Here is a 20,001-nt window from a genome sequence, read left to right on the forward strand (position 1 = left end):
CTTACCCTATTTAGTTGGTTGCTTCCAATCTCATTCGTGGATTCCTGATCGTTTTGGTCCCTCTCTAGAACATCTTTCAGTATCCTGTGTAAGGTTGGCTTTGTCATCGCTACATTTTTTAGCTGTTCTTTGTCATGGAAGTATTTCACTTGTCCATGAAACTTGAAAGAGAGTTTTGAAGGGTATAGTAGTCTTGGCTGGAATTTGTTTTCATGGAGGACCTGAAGTACTCTGCTCCATACTCTTCTTGCCTGCATGGTTTGTGAAGAGATGTCGGCTGTAATTCTGATGGGTTTTCCTTTGAATGTGATCTCCTTCTTTTCTCTATTGGCTTTCAGTAGATTATTCTTGTGCTGAATTTGTGGGATCTTGACTATTATATGTCTCGATGTGTTTTTCATTGGGTTGAGTTTCCTTGGCGTTCTGTATGCTTCAGTTACCCGAATGTCAGATTGTTTCCTCATATCTGGGAAGTTTTCTGCTATTTCTTCTGCCCATATTTTTTTAATGTCCTTTGTATTGAGTCCTTGTTTCTCATTGATGCCTATTAGTCTCACATTGTTCATCTTTCCATCATCTTGCACGTGATGGATTATTCTTTCCTGCATCCTCGTTTTGTTTAAGAGATCCTTTCTTACCTTTTTGCTAGCTACATCAGCATCTTCATGATCTGAAACTCTGTCTTCCCATTCACTTAATCGGTTTTGCAAGCTTGTGATTGAGAATTTAATTTCCTCTATATCTCTTTGACTGTGCTTCATGCGATGTATTTCTTTCCTATATTGCTCATTCAGGGAATCCATCATTTTTCTAATCTCCTCTATTTTTTTTTATCAATTTCTTCTTTAGAAGCAGTTAGAAATTCTTTTACTGCAATGTTTTATTCATATTAGGTTTCCTGCCTATGTTTCTGTAGTTTCTTGTTTACTTCATCTGCTATGAGTTCTGAGAGTTCTTTTTTATTTCAGAAAAGAACTGCGCTCTTATTTCCTCTATATCTTTCTGCTGTTGCTTATTTCCTATCGACGCTATTAATTCATGCATTTGTGCAGATCTAGTATCCTCCGCACTTGTTCTGGATGGGCACTGGGTTTTTTCCATACGCTTCTGCATTTGATTCTTTAGTGCAGATATTATTAATTCAGGCATTTCTTTTTTCATTTCCAATCTGAGGTCTTCTCCATCTTTCTGCAGCTGGTTCTTTATTTTAGATGCCGTTGATTAATTGCTTTCAGCTGTGTGATTTCCAATTTGTTCTTTGTTAGTGACCTCTGCGCTTGTTATGGGTGAGCTTGGGTTCTGAAGTTACATTTTGTTCCTCCTCATCATTTTGTGTAGCACTGTCTTCTGACCTTTGGTGTAGATCTTTGCTGTAGTTATAATCTTCTCATGTACTGAAGTTCAGGTGCAGCTCTACAAAATTTGGAGTTATCCAGCTGAGTCTGGCTTGTTTCTGGCTGCTGTGCTCAGCTCCTTCCCACTGCTGCCCTTGAGGGTGAACCTGTTTTGCCCCTGTGGCGAGATGTTCTGCTCCTGTACTAGCTGGTTGGATCTATCCTTACACTCTCTGCAGGGATTGCAGCTGCAGGATTACACCCGAGGTGTTTATGCCAGGCCTGAGCTGTGCCTGGAGCGGGCAAGTTGAAGGAGCGGGAAGAGGAAGCTCTCCCACACATTCACCGGACCTGGGCTGGGACTGGGTCTGGGGTTGCAGGACGCGGCAGAAATTCCTATTCAGCGGGCGCGGTGGGGGAGGCACCGCAGAGTGCTGGTGGGTGGCCCAAGGGAGTGGGAGAGGGTCCGTCCCACGCTGCGCCCAGGCTGGGACTGGTCCCACCGGCGCAGGGTAGCAGGAAGCTCTCCGCACACTCACCGGACCTGGGCTAGGACTGGGTCTCCAGGTACAAGTTTCAAATTGTTCATAAATAACTGTGGAAAGTCCAATTAGCTATTTTCACTATCTCCTTTCATGTATATATTCCCGTTAGAAAAAAATCTTAACAGTAGTACTTTTCTATCCCTTCTCCCCTTTGGCATTTACTGAGTAAGGCTGCGTCTCCACTGGACTATGTGCAAAACTATGACTCTCATACCTCTCACCTTCCTGAACATGAGAGAGAGCTCTAAGTCATCTCAAGGAATCAACCATGCCAGATATGAGCTTCCTGTTTCAGAAACCATTAAGGAGGAGAATTACAATGGTGCCAATTGGAAGGAATAATTAAATGAAAGGCTAGAGGAATGGGTGACTATGAATTGTTTTATTACCTTGGAGCCTCAATGCACATAGTAAATTACATGAATTGAACAATGTGACTTCCAGTTCTAAAGACTTCTGGAATTTAATGTACAAGTTGATGAAAATAGAAAATAAATGTCAGCAAGTAGCACTGCATTATTCCACTACACAAGAGGAATTTCAAATATACTATTCACTTTGGTAATATCTTCTTTTTAAAAAGAGGCCCTAATCAGAAGTGGAGTAGCATCCCTGTAGTCACAGCACATTTTATTCTGGGGCAGTAGGATCACCCTGAGCTCAAGGCAAGAATGGGTTTCAGACTGAGATCAAGGCAAGACTGAGTTATATAGTAAGACTCTGTCTCAAGAAAAAAGTTTATTTTTATTTTCATTGTTAATTATGATAAGATATGAATAAGTAAATGTATCATCTTAACCACTCTTAAGCAAAACTTAGTAATATTAATGCCAGTATCTTTTTGTGCAAATATTTTTCTTACCCATCTTCAGAAAATTTTTATCTTCCCTCCTGAAATTCCACTATCACCCAATCACCCATGATTGTAATGGAAAAATCAAAAGTAAACTAACATGATCTACAAAATGGTTCTTAGGAGTTAATTTTGGGTCTGAAAGCTCTACATTTTCAAAGCTACATTGCAAATGGATGGCCAATGTTTTGAGATTAAACCCTCCAACTATGGAGCTTCTTCAGTGTGCTGCTAATGTCCCTGTTTCTCAGGCTGTAGATGAAAGGATTCAGCATAGGGGTGACCAAAGTGTACATCAGTGAAGCCACCATGCCCTTGTTGGGAGAATATGACACAGCTGAACCGATGTAAGTTCCAATGCCTGTTCCATAAAATAAACAAACAACCGACAAGTGAGCACTACATGTAGAAAAAGCTTTGTACCTCCCGCCGGATGATGAGATTTTGAGAATAGAGGAAACAATTTTATAGTAAGAAAAGAGGATTCCTAACATGGGAAAAAAACCAAATATGGCAGAAACAAAATATGTGATTATGGTTTACAATAAAGTGTCAGAACATGAAAGATTAAAAATTTGAGAAGGATGACAAAAGAAATTAGCAATTTCTACAGCCTTGAAGCAGGAGAATTGCAAGGCAATTAAATTATGCAGCTGGGAGTCTAGGAGGCTAGAAAAGACAGAAAGCAAAAGTAACAAGACACAGAAGCGAGGGTTCATAATGACTGAATAGTGCAGAGGGTGGCAGATAGCTACAAACCGGTCATAGGCCATCACAGTCAAAAGCATATCATCCATACAAATATATATAATAAACAGAGACATCTGTGTTAGGCAGCTCACATAGGAGATGACTCTGCTGTGAGTTAATATATCCACAATCATCTTTGGGACCGTGGTAGAGCTGAAGCAAATATCAACAAAAGACAGGTTGGAGAGGAAGAAATACATGGGGGTGTGAAGGTGGGAGTCAGAGCTGATGGCCAGGATGATGAGTAGGTTCCCAAGCACTGTGACCAGGTACATGGACAAGAACAGTCCTGCAAGTATAGGCTGCAGCTCTGGATTTTCTGAGAATCCAAAGAGATGGAATTCTGAGATGTAGGTCAGATTATGTGCTTCCATTCTTCCTTAATACCTTTTAAAAAATGATTGGAATAATGAAAGCAATAAATATCACAGAAAACTATATGTTACAAGTTCATATTGTTTTTTCTTTCTTTCTTTTTTTTTATATTTTAGGAAAGGGTGTACAAGGTGTTCAGGTTCTCACTACTAGATCGGACTCATAGTGTTCTGCCTGTCTACAGCCTCCCAAAAGCTGGAATTACAGGAGTGCGCCACCATGCCCAGTCTCAATTGCCATCTCAGAGTGCCTTAAGAGTGGGGTCAGCATGACAGGCCCAGGGACCAAACCCTGGCCCCTGCGCCTGCTTGCAGGCACTTTAATCCACTGAGCTATTTGGCTGGCCCTTATACGTTCATATTTTCATATGAAAATGTTCCCACGTGGTGCCAAAACCCTTTAGCCCTATTGTTCCACTGTGAAAAACCCTATTCTCGAGAACTCTTTCATTAGTATGTTATTAATTATCCATTTTGTCCTGTATACTCCTAGTTTGCATTATGATTTACACAATTAGAATACAAGAGCTTATATTTCTATGATCCTTGTAAAATGCTACCAAGTCTTACTAAAAGAGTAGATGATCCTATTAGAAGAAAATTGAGTAGCATTCTACTATTATGGATGTGGCATTAGAGCATACTGTACCTGTCAATGATTAAAGATAATAAGTGATAAGAAGCACAGGAGATTTTTAATTTTATACAGATTTATTCTAATCTTTTCCTATGTTGTCATTAAGTATTTATTTCATGTGTAAGCCTCCTCTTTTACTTGATCCTGTATTGTACTTAGCATCTTAATACATTTAATTATTTTTAAAATCATAACACTGATTATGAGCAGTCATAGAATTAGGATTTCTATTCTTTTGGCTGGCTCAGGCTGACTTAAGGGTGGGTCTGGTGCAGCATGTGGAGCTGGGGATTAAACCATAGTCCCCTGACCCTGACTGATTTTACCCAAGCAGGTACTTTAAGTGGTAGAATTAGAAATAAGAAAATTCCCAAAGTCCTGGTTAACTTCAAATCTTTCTAGTTACTGTTGACAGAGTTTTTGAATCAATCTTTCTTGGTACATAATTGCCAGTTTTAAATTTAGCTACCTGAAAGAAAATTGAACACTCTATTTTATCAAGTCACACTATTATTTAATTGTGAATAAACAAAATAGAAGTCAATGAAATGATGTGAGTACACCAGACCACTCACCTGAAAAAGAAAATATGCATGAAATAGTGTAAATATACTTGTAAGTAATTTAATTCTCCATGATCTGTAAAATGGAGATACAATCACCTTTCTCATATTGTTGATATAAGAAAGTGTTTGAAAATATTTCATTTGCTTCTAAAGATCCATTTAAATATCCGGACATTGTAGATTCAGAACAATAAATTTAATCAGATTACCTGTATTTTAATTTTTTTGGCTAATCTTTCACTTCAGAGTTTGAATCACTGTTTTGACTATTTCCTTACATTCAGAATATACTCCTTCAATGTTATCTCTTTATATGTTTATATATAAAGATACATTAATGTTTCCATCATAACCATTGTTTATCAAGTTTGAATTGTTGGTATCTTTCTATAATTACATTCTGTTATTGAACGGTGCTCAAATGAATACTTTTTCACCAGTACTCATTATTGTCAATGTTCTCAGATCAATATTGATTTATGAATCCACAGTTTTTTTTAGAAACTTACCTAAAAATACCTAAAGCTAATGCAAGTTTTGTATAGCATAAATAATTTTGCCTCTTGAACAGAGGAGCTTACATACACAAGAGGTTTTAAGTTTTCATTAATTAAAGAAATCCATTACCCAGAGATACTTCATCCAAATCATGTTGATTATTGTGACATTCTATTGAAAGTTCTTCTGCTTCTCACCTTTTCACACAAGTTAAGATGTGCATACCATATAATATATTGATGGGAGATACTTTATTTCCAACAAATAATGTATGCAAAATTTTACTAATTTTTTTTCCAGAAAACTTCACTTTTTATCACTTACAAGCTCTTGTTCTTGTGGCAAAACTTCAAAATATTCCTTCAATCTGTCCATGAATTAGCTCTGTAGGATACTATACAAAGAAATGCCATTTTGCTACAGTGTGTGAGAGTGCGTCCTGGAATAAAACAAAGGCAATCAATAGTTTAGTTCAGTGTCACTGAACTACTGAATATGCACAGCTTGTGTGAATCTGTCCTATTCTCCGTGCTCACGTGACCCAAGGAAAATAAAGAGCACACCACTCATCTTTATAGGTGTGGCAACTAAACTTCCTTTGGAATAGAAGCATGTAGTATTGTAAGTTTTTGTTTTTAAAATAAAAATTCCATCATTATGCCAATAGGATGTTTGCTAAAAAATACAATGACTCTATTCAAATGGCACCCAAGTGTGTAGCGACCTGAAGTTCTATTGTGCATTTTAGAATGAAGTATGCATTCACTTGCTCCCTTCTCTCTGTGCCTTTTAAAAACCATGAGTATTTCTGATGTGTTTTTGAATAATGGATATAGATGCAGTAAAATGAATTACAGGGACTATGTGTCCTTGACAAAGCCAAAGTCACCCAATTTTTCTTGTCTCTTAAACTATGGAACATTCGTTAAGTGAGAGAACATGAATACAGGAGTGGATCAAGCATTTTCACATCATGCTGAATAAGGACAAGCATTTTGACCTGAGGATATGTCCAATCAATGTTTAACAGATATTTTTATGTTTTATGCCTTCTATCGGAAGACCATATTTAGGTTGTTGGCAATCAGATATAAAAGACTTTACATGATTTCCCTCCAAACATATGTATACAAATACACAAAACCAAATAAAATAACTCACTACAGAAATAGGAAATGATCTCAGTTCACAGGACATAATTGGTATAATGATTATTTTCCTAATTGACTATGATAATTAAATTTTATTTTTCCTAATTTTACATACCTTAACCCCATTTTGAAGCATTCAATAACTGCATAACCCTTTGTGCAGCTGTCACAGCCAAAATTCAAAAAGGACAATGCTACCTCAGAGATTTTTAAAAATGCACGCTGCTTTGCAGAAACAAGAAATAGAATTGGAAGAATTAAAATTTACATCAGCAGATACTGTCAAAGGCATCAAATTTTTGGTTGTTTTCCAACCAACCGAAAGTTTGAAGCAGATGTTCAAAGGTCTTAAACACAGGGGATAACTGAGTTACACTTTAAATTCATTTCCTAAGTGGAAATAAAGGGTAGGTTTGATATAACCCCACTTGATGCTGTGGGGAAGGATGAAACTGCAAGGATATCTTGCAGCAGTGACAGGAAAACAATCTGAATTATCAAGCTTACACTTTATATGATTTTTGCCTCTGACATATATCTGTCCTCTCTATGGTGAATGGAGCAGATGCCTGGCACTTCTCTGCTCTGGTATATATCAGGAATTCCTTAAAAGGAAGGATTAAGTGAACAAGATCCTTTTTTGGGCAGGAAATGACATAGCTGTCAATGTTGTAATGGAACAACTTTCCAGGATTAATACTCATGTGATACTCTGTGTCTATAATCACACAGGTCAACTCAAAAGTTACTTAATATTTTACTATTTAAAAATCTATTGCAGATTTCATTGAAATGACATTTACATTTTTCTTTAAGCAATAACAATGTTGATATTTATAATTCCATGAAGACAAAGCACATGAAATGAAAGCAGCTGCATAGAACACATTTATAAATACTTGGAATAAAGGAAGCCTTCAAAACAAGTCCACAATTGTTCTTATCCTTGTCTTTAACATCTTTATTGTTTTCTTCACCCTTTAGGAGTGTTTAAGAAACATTGCAGAAAGACCTAGTTTTCCTGCTGAATAAGATGCTGATGTGAATTAGAAAGGGGTATGGAGGAAGGAAATTTGGCATGACAATAATAATTGTTTTCTCATGCCATCTTGGAAATCAAAACCAAGAATATAACATTTCAATTCCTCATAATTGATACTTTTCATATTTGTGCCTTTAAAATCTTTACAAGATGTGAAAGATCATTGTTAGATATCTGAATGAGAATTAAATCAACTTTGTTCATAAGACTGGCAAAAGTTAGAGTCAGAACAATTATTAAGACTTTCTGTGAATCTTAGTCATAATTTTTAGTTGAAGATAACATAATCTACTATATCTAAACAAAAATTAGCAAACCAGAATGACAGGCATTCCAAGCATGGCCCTAGTATTACACATTGCTATCTTCAGTGCAGTTACTTAGTTCACAGGTAATCAGCATATATAGTTAGTCAGGGTGAGAATCCTACCAATTAACTGCTAGTTTCAAAAACCTGCTGAAGATTCTCAGGATTATTGCCTTAACCACCTTATGCATATAAATGTATTCAGCAGAAAAGTATGAAAATGAAGTATAAAAAGTAAAGCCATATTAATATGCTGAGCTGTAAAAGGCTCAAATTAACAACTTCTGACAATGTCAGTCCTACAGATCACCCACTGCTATTATGGATTACTGGACTATATTGGATTATTTTGATGAAGTCACACACCTACAATATTTAAATGGTAATGGAATATCCATCTCTGACAAAACTAAACAAAAAAGGGAGATATAAATGAAGGACCATTTTGTACTAAAATCTATCTATCTATCTATCTATCTATCTATCTATCTATCTATCTAAAATATGATAGATATACATCTACTTTCTCTTAATTCAATGAGAAGAAAGATGTGTACTAATAGTGTTTGGACAAGATATCATGCCTGCATCTTGTACTATGAACAACTACTACAAAGACAACAAAATGCAATGTATTAATTATTGAAACTGTCCTATTAGCCTGTTTTGAAACTGTCTCACTGCTATTTATTTCTCAATAAAATTTTAAAAAAGAAGCTCCCCAAAATTAAAAAAAAACATAGAAAAACAAAAATTAGCCATAATAAAATTATTTGATTCTCAGAAAATTAGAATTAATGAAGAATAGACTATAAAGGCTGTGCACTATGCAGGGCCTCTCTGAACAATGCTTCATAGTTACCCCACTTAGCATCTGCCACTATAAAGAATCTTACTTTCTTTCTCTTCCTCTTTGATAAGGACACTTCAAACAACCAGGAAGGCTGAGGCACAGGGTTGGATCTCACTGGACTAGTGGCAACAGACTTAAGGGTAGGAGACGAAAGCTAATTATTGCCTAGCATACCACTTTGTAGGTTCAATGTACAGAGCTCATAATTAGCCACAAAGGTCCATGCTATCCATCTCTAAGGACTTCCTAGCCCAATGGAAAAAGGATGTAATAGGAAAATAATTGTACAGAGGTTGTGGGTTCTTCTCTAGTTATGTAATCTTGATATGTACTAATCATTTCTGTCATTTATGTGTTATTTTAAGTGTCCTTTTTACATTAATTTCATATTGTAATAATGTACATGTAACAAAAACCTCACAATTTAACTTCATAAATTATAAGCTTCAGTGAACCTAATTACCTTCATAATGTTTGGAACACCAAACATTATATAAATACTAGATCTTTTCATTTATGAAACTGAAAATTTATCCTGAATTTTGAAGATATTTTTAATTTTGTGTTTTGTTTGTATGTTTCTTTTATCTTGTATCACCTGAAACTGCTTTTAGAAAGAGCTGTGGGAGGTGTGAGGTAATAAGGGCCCAAGAATTTGAGTTATTCTGCTCATAAATTTGTGCTAACTTTTTTAATTCTAAGAGTTGTTTCCTGAGGGTAAAAGTGTTATCTGATTTGTAAAATATATGTGCCAATCTCCAAGTACTCTATGTTTCATTTCAACTCTCTCCTCCTCTTCTATTTACTTACTTTCCCCTTCAAACACTTTTGGTTTACTTTTGTCAGAGATGGGTATTGCGTTGCCATTCAAATATTGTAGATGCAAGAATTCAGCAAAATCATCCATTGTAGTCCAGTAGTCCATAATTGTAGTGGATTATCTGCAAGACTGGAAATGTCAGAAGTTGTCAGTCTTGCAGATAAGCATATTAATATGACTTTACAGCTTTTACAGTTCAGCATATTAATATGATTTTACCCTTTATAACTCATTTTTATAGTTTTCTGCTGGATGGTTAAGACCAAGATAAAGCAAGACCTATATAATAAAAAATGGAACTTTTGTATCTGACAAGGTCAGTCAAATCCTCTCAGAAGGCCGGGGAGATAGCTCAGTAGAATAAGCGCTTGCCTGGCAAGCACAAGGGCCTGAGTTCAATCCTTAGTTCTGAAAAACAATATCCTCTCAGGACTTACCCTGAAACCCTGTACAGAAGTTTGTAGATCTTTAATCAGTATCAGCCATGAGGATGAGTCGCAGCCATTGCTTGACCAATTTTCTCTTTGTGAAAGCCTGAGAGAATGTTTTCTCTCCATGAAAAAAGAAAAACAACACTCTCAAATACCTACCTTTCTTTATTATTTTGAATTATACCAATGCTGTTAATACAACATATTTTTTATGTTTTCTTTCTCTTAATTCACTATTACATTTTGTATTGATTTTAGCAAGTTCTGAGAATTAGCATTCTTTTCAGAGAATATAGAAACAATTAATACATTTTTCTAATTTTCTCACCTAGATTTGGATAGTTTTACTTTGATGAAAGTTTTTTCATGGTGTTCATTATATTTATTTAGTGTTTTCATCTATTTTATTTTATTGAGAAACAAATAGTAATGAGACAGTTTCAAAACTGATTAATAGGACAGTTTCAATAATGAATACATTGTACATTGTTATCTTCTCAGTGGTTATCCATAGTACAAGATGCAGACAGAATATCCCATCCAAACACTATTAGTACAAACCTTTCTTCTCATTGAATTAAGCAAAAGTAGCTGTATGTCTATCCTAACTATTCTGTATATACAGATACAAAATGATCCTTCTTTTGTATACCCTTTTTTTGTTTAGTCCTGTCAGAGATGGATATTCCACTGGCATCTAAATACTATAGGTGCATAAATTTAGGAAAGCAACCCAATACAGTCCAGCAGTCCACAATAGTTGTGGGTTATCCTCAGAAGTTGTTGACTTGAGCCTTTCACAGCTCAGCATGTTAATATGGCTTCACTTTATATATCTTTTTTTTATACTTTTCTGCTAGATCGTTAAGACAAAGATAAAGCAAGACCTGTATAACAAGAAATGGAACTTTTGTATCTGATGAGGTCAGTCAAGTACCCTACAGGATTTATCCTGTAACCATGTACCACAGTTTTTAGATCCTTTGTCAGTGTCAGCAATGTGGATGAATCACGGCCATTGCTAGATCATTTTGCTTTCTGAAAGCCTGAGGGAATGTTTTCTTTGCCTATAACTGTCTTTAGGCATACTCTATGAAGTAGACTGCCACAGTGGATGAGGAAATAAAATCCAACAATATGCTGTATGCAAGAAACATACTTAACTTGTAAAGAAATTCATAGGCTGAAAGTCAAAGGATAGAAAACAATACTACACACCCTAGCACCTCAGTAAAAAGCAGAGGTAGCAATCCTGTTCTCAGACAGTCTCAACATCAATCTAAGAATGATCAAATTAAATAAAGAAGGCCACTATATACTGGTTAAGACAAAAATTCAAGAGGAAGAGGTAACACTCATAAATATCTATGCACCAAACATGGGAGCACCCAACTATATAAGACAAATCTTAATGGACCTGAAAAGTCTAATAACCAATTACACAATCTTAACAGGAGACAACACCCCCTTATCCCAAAAAGATAGATCAAGCAGACAAAAAATTAGCAGAGAATTAGAAGAGCTGAACCAGAGTTTGGAACAAATGAACTTGGTGGACATATACAGAGTATTCCACCAAATCACAGCTGAATACACATTTTTCTCAGCTGCACATGGCTCATTTTCTAAAATAGACCACATACTGGTCCATAGATCATGCTTAAGTATATGCAATAAAACAGAAATTATCCCATGCACATTTTCTGACCGCAGTGCAATGAAACTGGAAATAAACGACAAAGGAAACCCCAAAAACACCCTAAGAGCATGGAAATTAAACAACATCCTACTCAGCAATCAAATGGTGACAGATGAATTTAAACAAGCATTCCACAATATCTACAATTCAATGAAAATTCATCCACAATGTTTCAGAATGCATGGAATGCAATGAAAGCAGTTCTCGGAGGGAAATTTATAGTCATGAACTCACACATAAGGAAAACAGAATGGGAACAAAAAAAAGTGTTTTCATTTTAAACCAAACATATCCTCCTTGTATTCTCTACCATGCTTCTTTTAAACTCATTTCTTCTTTCCATCTGATGCAATCCAAATCCACCTTATATCTTCTCTGCCTTTTGTGACATAAATCCTATTACCACAAAGTATTTACAATGTTTTACTTCTACTTACATTTTAAATTTTTCTGCATTTTAATTGCTTTTACAATGCTTCAATCTTAGAATATATATATGAAGTTTTAATGTGGCTTTACTTTTTATACTTTGTTTTTATACTTTTCTGCTGTTAACACTCAGCAAATATTGTGTACAGAGAATTCAAACACAAGTTTTTCTCAACGTATTACTTGATGCCAAACTTCTTATAGTTTCTTTCCTTCTAAATTTATAGTTTTCTCTTCCGACTTTATGCTGCCCCCACAAGTACTTTAAACCTCCCTTTCATTGCAGACATTAAAATAAAATGTTCAAAAGAGAGAAATTAGGTAAACTATGCCGTTTAGAATAACATCCCCAAAATGAAATACCTAGGAATCAATCTAAAAAGGAAATAAAAGATATATAAAATGAAAAATTATAGTACTCTCAAAAAGGTGATTGAAGAGGGTTTGATTAAATGGAAAGATATCTCCTGATCCTAAATAAGAAGAAACAACATGATAGAAATTTCTTATTGGCTCAATTTAAGAACTTTGGTAGATTCTGTGCAGCTTGCAGGATTCTGCTTTGCTCTGACCTCCCTTAGCTCCAGAGTGTAGGCTTAAAGCTTCTGCTGGTCCTGGTCAAAATTTTAAGCACTTAAGGGGACTCTGAGTGTCCTTTGAAATGCAGGAGATATGTGATCTGTGTGCCCAGTGCAAGCCCATCCAGAGATTTACTGGAGACATATAAGAATTTTGGCAGACCATGGGCATCCTGTGAGACTCTGTGGGGTGATTACTGGGAGCTTCAAAAATTCCAAAAATGTAGGAACAAAAGGCAATCTCAATCCTCTTGCCCACCCAAAACAAATTCATAAGATAAAGACTTGCAAAAAGTTGGAAATTGCACACCTGAAATCTCTGAAATGATAGCAACTGAAGTAAAAAACAAGTCCATCAGGCTATAAAAAAAATAATATCACAAATAATCTCTCATGTCCAAAAAGAAATGACAGTCATAAAAGAGTTGCTCAGCACAGCTAAAGAGACAGTGATCAAAAACTAAAAAAAAAAAAAAAAAAAAAAGAGAATAGAAAAATGATGGAAACACTGAATGAACAATACAGAAAAAAAGGATATAAAAAACAGATTCAAGCAGATATCCAGAGAATTAAGAACCCATTGAAAGCTGTCAAAATCATTTGAGTGAAAATGAAGATAAACTTTCACACCTGGAAAAGAGAGGTGCAGCTAATGAAAGTGAAAGAAAATGCCTCTTAAAACTAAGAAGTAACCAGAAAATAAGAATTTAGCAGCTACAAAACAATGCAAAGAAAAACAATATAAGAATGATAGGTATTGGGCTGGCCAAATAGCTCAGCAGATTACAGCACCTGCAAGGAGGTGCAGGGGCTAGGGGTTCAATCCCCGGACCTGCGATATTGGCTCCGCCCATATGTTCGCTGAGACAGCAATTGAGACTGGGCGTGGTTGCATACACCTGTAATCCCAGCTCTTGGAAGTCTGTAAACAGGAGAATCAATAGGAGTCTGATCTAGTAGTGAGACCCTGAACACCCTGTAAACCCTTCTTCCCCGCTGCACTCCAAAAAAGAAAGAAAAGAATAATACGTATCAGTGAAGCAGCATGGGACAGCACAATGGTATAAAATGACTATTTACGGAAGTACTAGCAAAAAAATTTTCCAAACATGAGAAAAAAGCCTCATATAAAGACAAGTGAGACATAAAACACCACACAGCCACAATCACAAGAAATCTACACCTAGGCACATAATAGTCAAAATCTCTGAAATTCAGCAAATGAATAGAATATTAAAAGATGTTAGAAAAGAGATCACCTACAAAGGAAAGTCCATGAGAATCATGGCAGATTTCTTAACACAAACCATCAAATCAAGAAGAGCTTGGGGTGAAGTATTTCAGGTCCTGATACAAAATAAATTCCAGGGCTGGCAAGATAGGTCAGTGGGCTAAAGGCATTTAGACCTTAGGCAAACTTAGGCAAGCTTAGGCAGATACAGGGGACCGCAGTTCAATCCCTGAAACCACATACCACGCCAGCCTCGCCCTCATGTGGGGCTGAGTTAGTAAATAAAAAAACAAAACAAAAACTTCCAACCCATATTGATGTGTCCTGCAAAACTAGCTACCAAATTCAAAGGCAAAATAAGATGCTTCCATGACAGAGAAATTGAAGAAATTAATAAACACCAAAGCAACTCTACAGAGAATACTGACATATTTCAGAAAGAGAAAGAAGTGATCACAGCTTCAACAACAACAGAAAGGAACCACCAAACAGAGAAAGTAATTACAAATGGGGAAAAGTACAGAACCTAAAATAAGAAAATAACACAACAAAAATAAGCCAATACATATTAGTTATTACCGTCAATGCAAACAGCCTCAATTCACTAATCAAAGAAACAGACTAGCAGAGTGTATTAAAAACAAAATCCAACAATATACTGCATACAGGAAACACATTTAACTCAAAAGGAAATTCACAGACTAACAGTCAGAGGATGGAAAACAATCCTTGCCATAGGAAATAAAAAAAAATCAGGTGTAGCTATCTTGGTTGATGAGAATATCAATTTCAAACCAAAAATCACTCAAAGAGATAAAGAAGGTCAATAGGGCCAGGAAGATAGCTCAGTAGCAAAGTCTTGAGTTCAATCCCTGGAAAATAAAAAAGGGCAATACATACTTGTAAAGGCAAAACTACAAGGGGAAGAGATAACAATTGTAAATACATATGCACCCAATTTAGGAGTGCACACTGACATATCACAAATTTTAACAGATAGAAAAATCAAACGAACAATAATACAATAGTAATGGGAGACTTATTAATTTTATTTAATCTTTCAAAGAACCAGCATTTTGATTCGTTAATTCTTTGAATTATTTTCTTTGTCTCGATTGCATTAATTTCTGCTCTAATCTCTATAATTTCCTCCCATTTTGGGCTTTAGGTTTGGTTTACTCTTCCTTTTTTCCAGACGTTTGAGGTGCAGCATAAGTGTGTTTATTTGGTCCTGTTCTGTTTTCCTGATGGGTGGGTTCATAGCTACAAATTTCCCCCTAAGAACTGCTTTCATTGCATCCCATAAATTCCAATAAGTTTTTCTTGGATTTTTATTGAATTGTAGATATTTAATTTCTTATTGGATTTCATCTGTAACCTATTGATTGCTGAGGAGGGTATTGTGTAATTTGCATGTATTTATGGTTTCTTTTGCCATTTATTTCCAGTTACATTGCACTATGCTCAGACAATTATATGCATGGGATAATTTCTGTTTTCTTGCATATACTTAAGCATGTTCTATGGACTAGTATGGGGTCTATTTTAGAAAATGTCCCATTTGCAGCTGAAAAAAGTGAGTATGCGGATGTGGTTGGGTGGAACACTGCGTATGTGACCACTAAGTCCATTTGTTCCAAGTTCTGGTTCACTTCTGCTACTTCTTTACTCACTTTTTGTCTGCTTGACCTATCTTTATGGGATAAGGGGGTGTTAAGGTCTCCTGTTAATTTTGTGTTATTGGGTATTAGATTTTTCATGTCCATTAATATTTGGCTTATATCTTTGGCTGTTCCTGTATTTGGTGTGTACATATTTACCTCCTCCTCTTGAATTTTTCCTGAACCAGTACATAGTGGCCTTCTTTATTTTGTTTGACCATTCTTGGTTTGAAGTTGAGACTGTCTGTAAACAGGATTGCTATCCTTGCTTTTTCTGAGGTGCTGGAGCATGTAGTATTGTCTTCAATCCTTTGACTTTTGGACTTTGAATTTTTTCATGAGTTAAGTGTGTTTATTGTATATAGCATACTGTTAGATTTTGGTTCCTAATCCACTGTGCCAGTCTATTTATTTTAATTGGTAAATTGAGTGCATTACATTGATGGTTGTAATTCAGATGCATTGGCTTATGATTAACATGTTGTTTACCTGCTGTCATATAGCCCTTTTCCTCCTGTTTAACTGTTTTCTCTAATTGGTGGGTTATTTTCATTCTCATTTGTGGAGTTGTGGTTATTTTGGTCCCTCTCTGGAATATCTTTAAGTAGTCTGTGTAGAGTTGGCTTTGTCATCATGATCTTCTTTAGTTGTTTGTCATTTAAGTATTTCACTTCTCCATCAAACTTGAAAGAGAGTTTTGCAGGGTATAGCAATCTGGGCTGGTTTTATTTTCTTGGAAGACTTGAAGTATTTTGTTCCATGGTCTTCTTGACTTGATGGTTTGAGAAGAGAAATCTGTTGTTATTCTGATGGGTTTTCCTTTAAATGTAATCTGCTTCTTTTCTCTAGCAGCATTCAGTATATTTTTCTTGTGCTGAATTTCTGGGATCTTGATTGTTATATGTCTGGGTGTTGTTTTAATTGAATTAATGCTATTTGGAGTTCTATATGCTGCAGTTACCTGAATGTCAGATTGTTTCACCATACTTTGGAAATTTTCTGTTATTAATTTACTCATATTCTTTTAGTATCTTTTGTTTTGAGTCTTTCTTTCTCATTGATGCCAATCATTATGATGTTGTTCCTCTTTGCATCGTCTTGCAGATGTTGAATTATTTTTTCCTGTCTCATTATTTTTAGCAGATCTTTCCTTACCTTTTCATTAGCTGTGATGCTACTCTTCCAGGACTGAAAGTCTATCTTCACTTTTATTCAGATGGTTTTGCCAACTTTTAATTAAGTTTTCAATCTCTTGAATATCTCTTTGAATCTGCTTCAGGCATTCTATTTTTCTATATAGTTCATTTTAAGTTTTCATCATTTTTCTATTCTCTATTTTTTCTCAATTTCTTCTTTAGCAACTCAGTAATTCTTTCATTATAATTATCATTTCTTCTTTTTTTGAGATTATTTTTGATCTGATTTCATCTCTACCTTTCTGCATTTGTTTCTTTACTTTAGACACTAATATTTCAGAGATTTCAGGTGTGTGACTTCCAATTTCTTCTATGCTAGTGTCTCTTGCATTTGTTCTGGGTGGACTAGGGGCCTGAGAATGCATTTTGATCCTTCATACAGTCATTTTGTATAGGACTGTCCTCTGACCTTTGGTGTAGAGCTTTGGTACAGTTATTGCACAAACACCTATCAATATTATTACTCAAGTGAATTCATGTGGCTTAGGCAGTTACAGTTTTGCATTTTCACTACAACAATTATCAACACTAATAATGGGTGGTGAGATTTAGCAATTGAAAAACTTTTGTATCTAATGGGTTTATATTTTAAACCATAAGATCAAACATTATGATTGTACTGCTGAACAGATATTAAATTGGGGATATGTATTTAAACTTGTTCCCCTGACTTCCATCTTGTTACCTCCCCTTGATGTATCTGGAGTTTTTCAGGCAGACGAGTTCATCCCAGTTAACAGTTGCCATCTCTCTCCCTCGAGAGGGAGAATAGTCACATAAGTCAGGGTAAGTAGGCACATAAGTAATGTGCCTTAGCTTACCAGGTCGGATCTACCAAGTTCAATCTCATCCAGCGGGGCCTGTCTTGGTTCTGGCTTCTGTGCTTGATTTCTTCCTGCTGGGTGCATTGCTGTGGATTTCCTTGATCTGTGGTCCCAAACAGCATCAGTTGTTCTGCTGTAGAGTTCCTCTGGTTGGTCCCAAACTGACTTTGACCCTGTGGTATGGAGTTCCTCTCCAGCCAGTCATGTGCCAACTCGTCTTCCTGTTTATTTTCATTTATTTATTTATTTATTTATTTATTTATTTATTTATTTCAAGGTCTTTCTATGCAGCTTGGACTTCTAGTAATCCTCCTGTCTCAGTTTCTTCAGTGCTGGGATTACAGGTGTGCACCACATGCTCAGCTGCAATGGCTGGCAAGGGGCACCTGGGGTTCTGGGACTCACACAGCATGTGGTATTGAGGATTTAACCCAGGTCCTTGTGCTGGCCAGGTAGGAACTTAGACCACAGGGCTATCTTCCCCATTCCTCTCCTCATTTCTTCACCATTCTTCAATGTCCCCATCTCCAAATTCATTTTTATTCTCCATAGGATCATCTCTATGTTTTCTAAAATCTGTCACATTATTCTATTCAAATTACTTGTATGTTGCTTTTCTCACATCAGAGAAGTCAGTGATAATTTACTTATGTATGATTTATTTCTTGTAAGATTATGATCTGAAGATGCATCCATTTTCCAAACAATGGCTACTTGTCAATATGCATGGCTGTATATTTTTCAATGTGTATATATACCATATTTTCTTAATACATTCTTGTGTCCATTGACATAAAAAGTTTTCATGATTTAACTATTATGATGTGTGCTGATATCAATATGGGCATGTTTGATTCAGAGTTATGTAATACTTTTAGGAAGATACTTAGGAATAATTGGACTGGTCCAAATGAAATTTATATTTTCAGTGAAATCTTCATACTGATTTCCACCATTTGCAGTTGATCAGAAATAAATTAGTATATTAAATTAAAAAACTGAAAATATGAACATATTTATAGCAACAATTAAAATGAGGTTGAGGAAAAGGCAAAATGAAAGGAATAGAAAATTTAAAAAAGGAAAGATAAAATGAAAATGTCAAGGCAGAAAAGTGAGATAAAATTTCTTTAAAAAATACAGGAGCCAGTCCTAGTCCAGGTCCGGTGAGTGTGTAGGAGAGCTTCCAGCTACCATACGCTGGCAGGACCTACTACTGGTCCCAGCACAGGCACAGGGTGGGTCAGACCCATTTCCACCACCTTGGGATGCCACACACCACTCTTCAGCACCTCCCCCACCCTGCCCACAGAGTAGGAATATCTGTCGCGTTCGGGGAACACCCAGACCCATTCCTAGCCCAGGTCTGGTGAGTGTGTAGGACAGCTTCCAGCTACCCTGCACCAGCAGGACCTATTACTGGTCGCAGTCCAGGTGCTACGTGGGTGAGACCCTCTTCCACCACCTTCTGATGCCAACCCCCACGCCACAGCACCTCCCCCAACCCCCCCACCCGGTAGGAATTTATGCCCCATTCAGGAAACTCGCAGAACCAGACCTAACCCAGGCTCCGTGAGTGTGTGGGAGAGCTGCCTCTCCCCTCTACTCCCTCTTGTCCCCTCCAGGCTCAGCTCAGGCCTGGTATACAGGCTTGGGGTGAAACCCTGTAGCAGCAATCCCTGCAGAGAGTGTAGAAGATAGAACCACCCAGCTAATACAGGAGCAGAAACTCTTGCCAGAGGGGCACAATAGGTTCACCCTCAAGGGCAGCAGCAGGAAGATGAGCACAGCAGCCAGACACAAACCAAGCACAGCTGGATAAATCCAAACATTGTAGATCTGCACATGAACTTCAGTACATGCTAAGTTTCTAACTACAGTGAAGATCTACAACAAAGGTGAGAAGACAGTGCTACACAAAATGACGAGAAGGAGCAAAACGCAACCTCAGAACCCAAACCCACCCATAACAAGTGCAGAGGACACTAACACAGAACAAATTGGAAATGACACAGCTGATAGCAATGATTCAATGGCTTCTGAAATGAAAAAAACAGCTACAGAGAGGTATAGAGGAAATCACATTGGGAATAAAAAAAGAAATCCCTGAATTAATAACATCTGCAAGGTACAGGATCTCAGGATAAATCCTGAGGGGATTTCACTGACCTTCTCAGACCAAAAAGCTACAACTCTTGTTGCACAGGTCCTGCTTCACCTTG

General features: G+C 36.5%; 2 protein-coding genes across 2 annotated transcripts in view; both read right to left on the reverse strand.

Annotated features, from left to right (window-relative positions):
- The window catches only part of LOC101563650 (zinc finger protein 699), a 959,136-nt gene that overhangs the window by 453,357 nt on the left and 485,778 nt on the right, over window positions 1–20,001 (reverse strand). The window lies entirely within an intron of this gene.
- Window positions 2,927–3,900, reverse strand: LOC101568019 (olfactory receptor 7E24-like). The gene is given in 1 exon segment (XM_012515093.1): window positions 2,927–3,900. A coding segment is annotated over 1 exon segment (930 nt). The 5' UTR covers window positions 3,857–3,900.

The sequence above is a fragment of the Octodon degus genome, unplaced genomic scaffold (genome assembly GCF_000260255.1).
Source record: "Octodon degus isolate 3935 unplaced genomic scaffold, OctDeg1.0 scaffold00050, whole genome shotgun sequence".
Classification (NCBI taxonomy): domain Eukaryota; kingdom Metazoa; phylum Chordata; class Mammalia; order Rodentia; family Octodontidae; genus Octodon; species Octodon degus.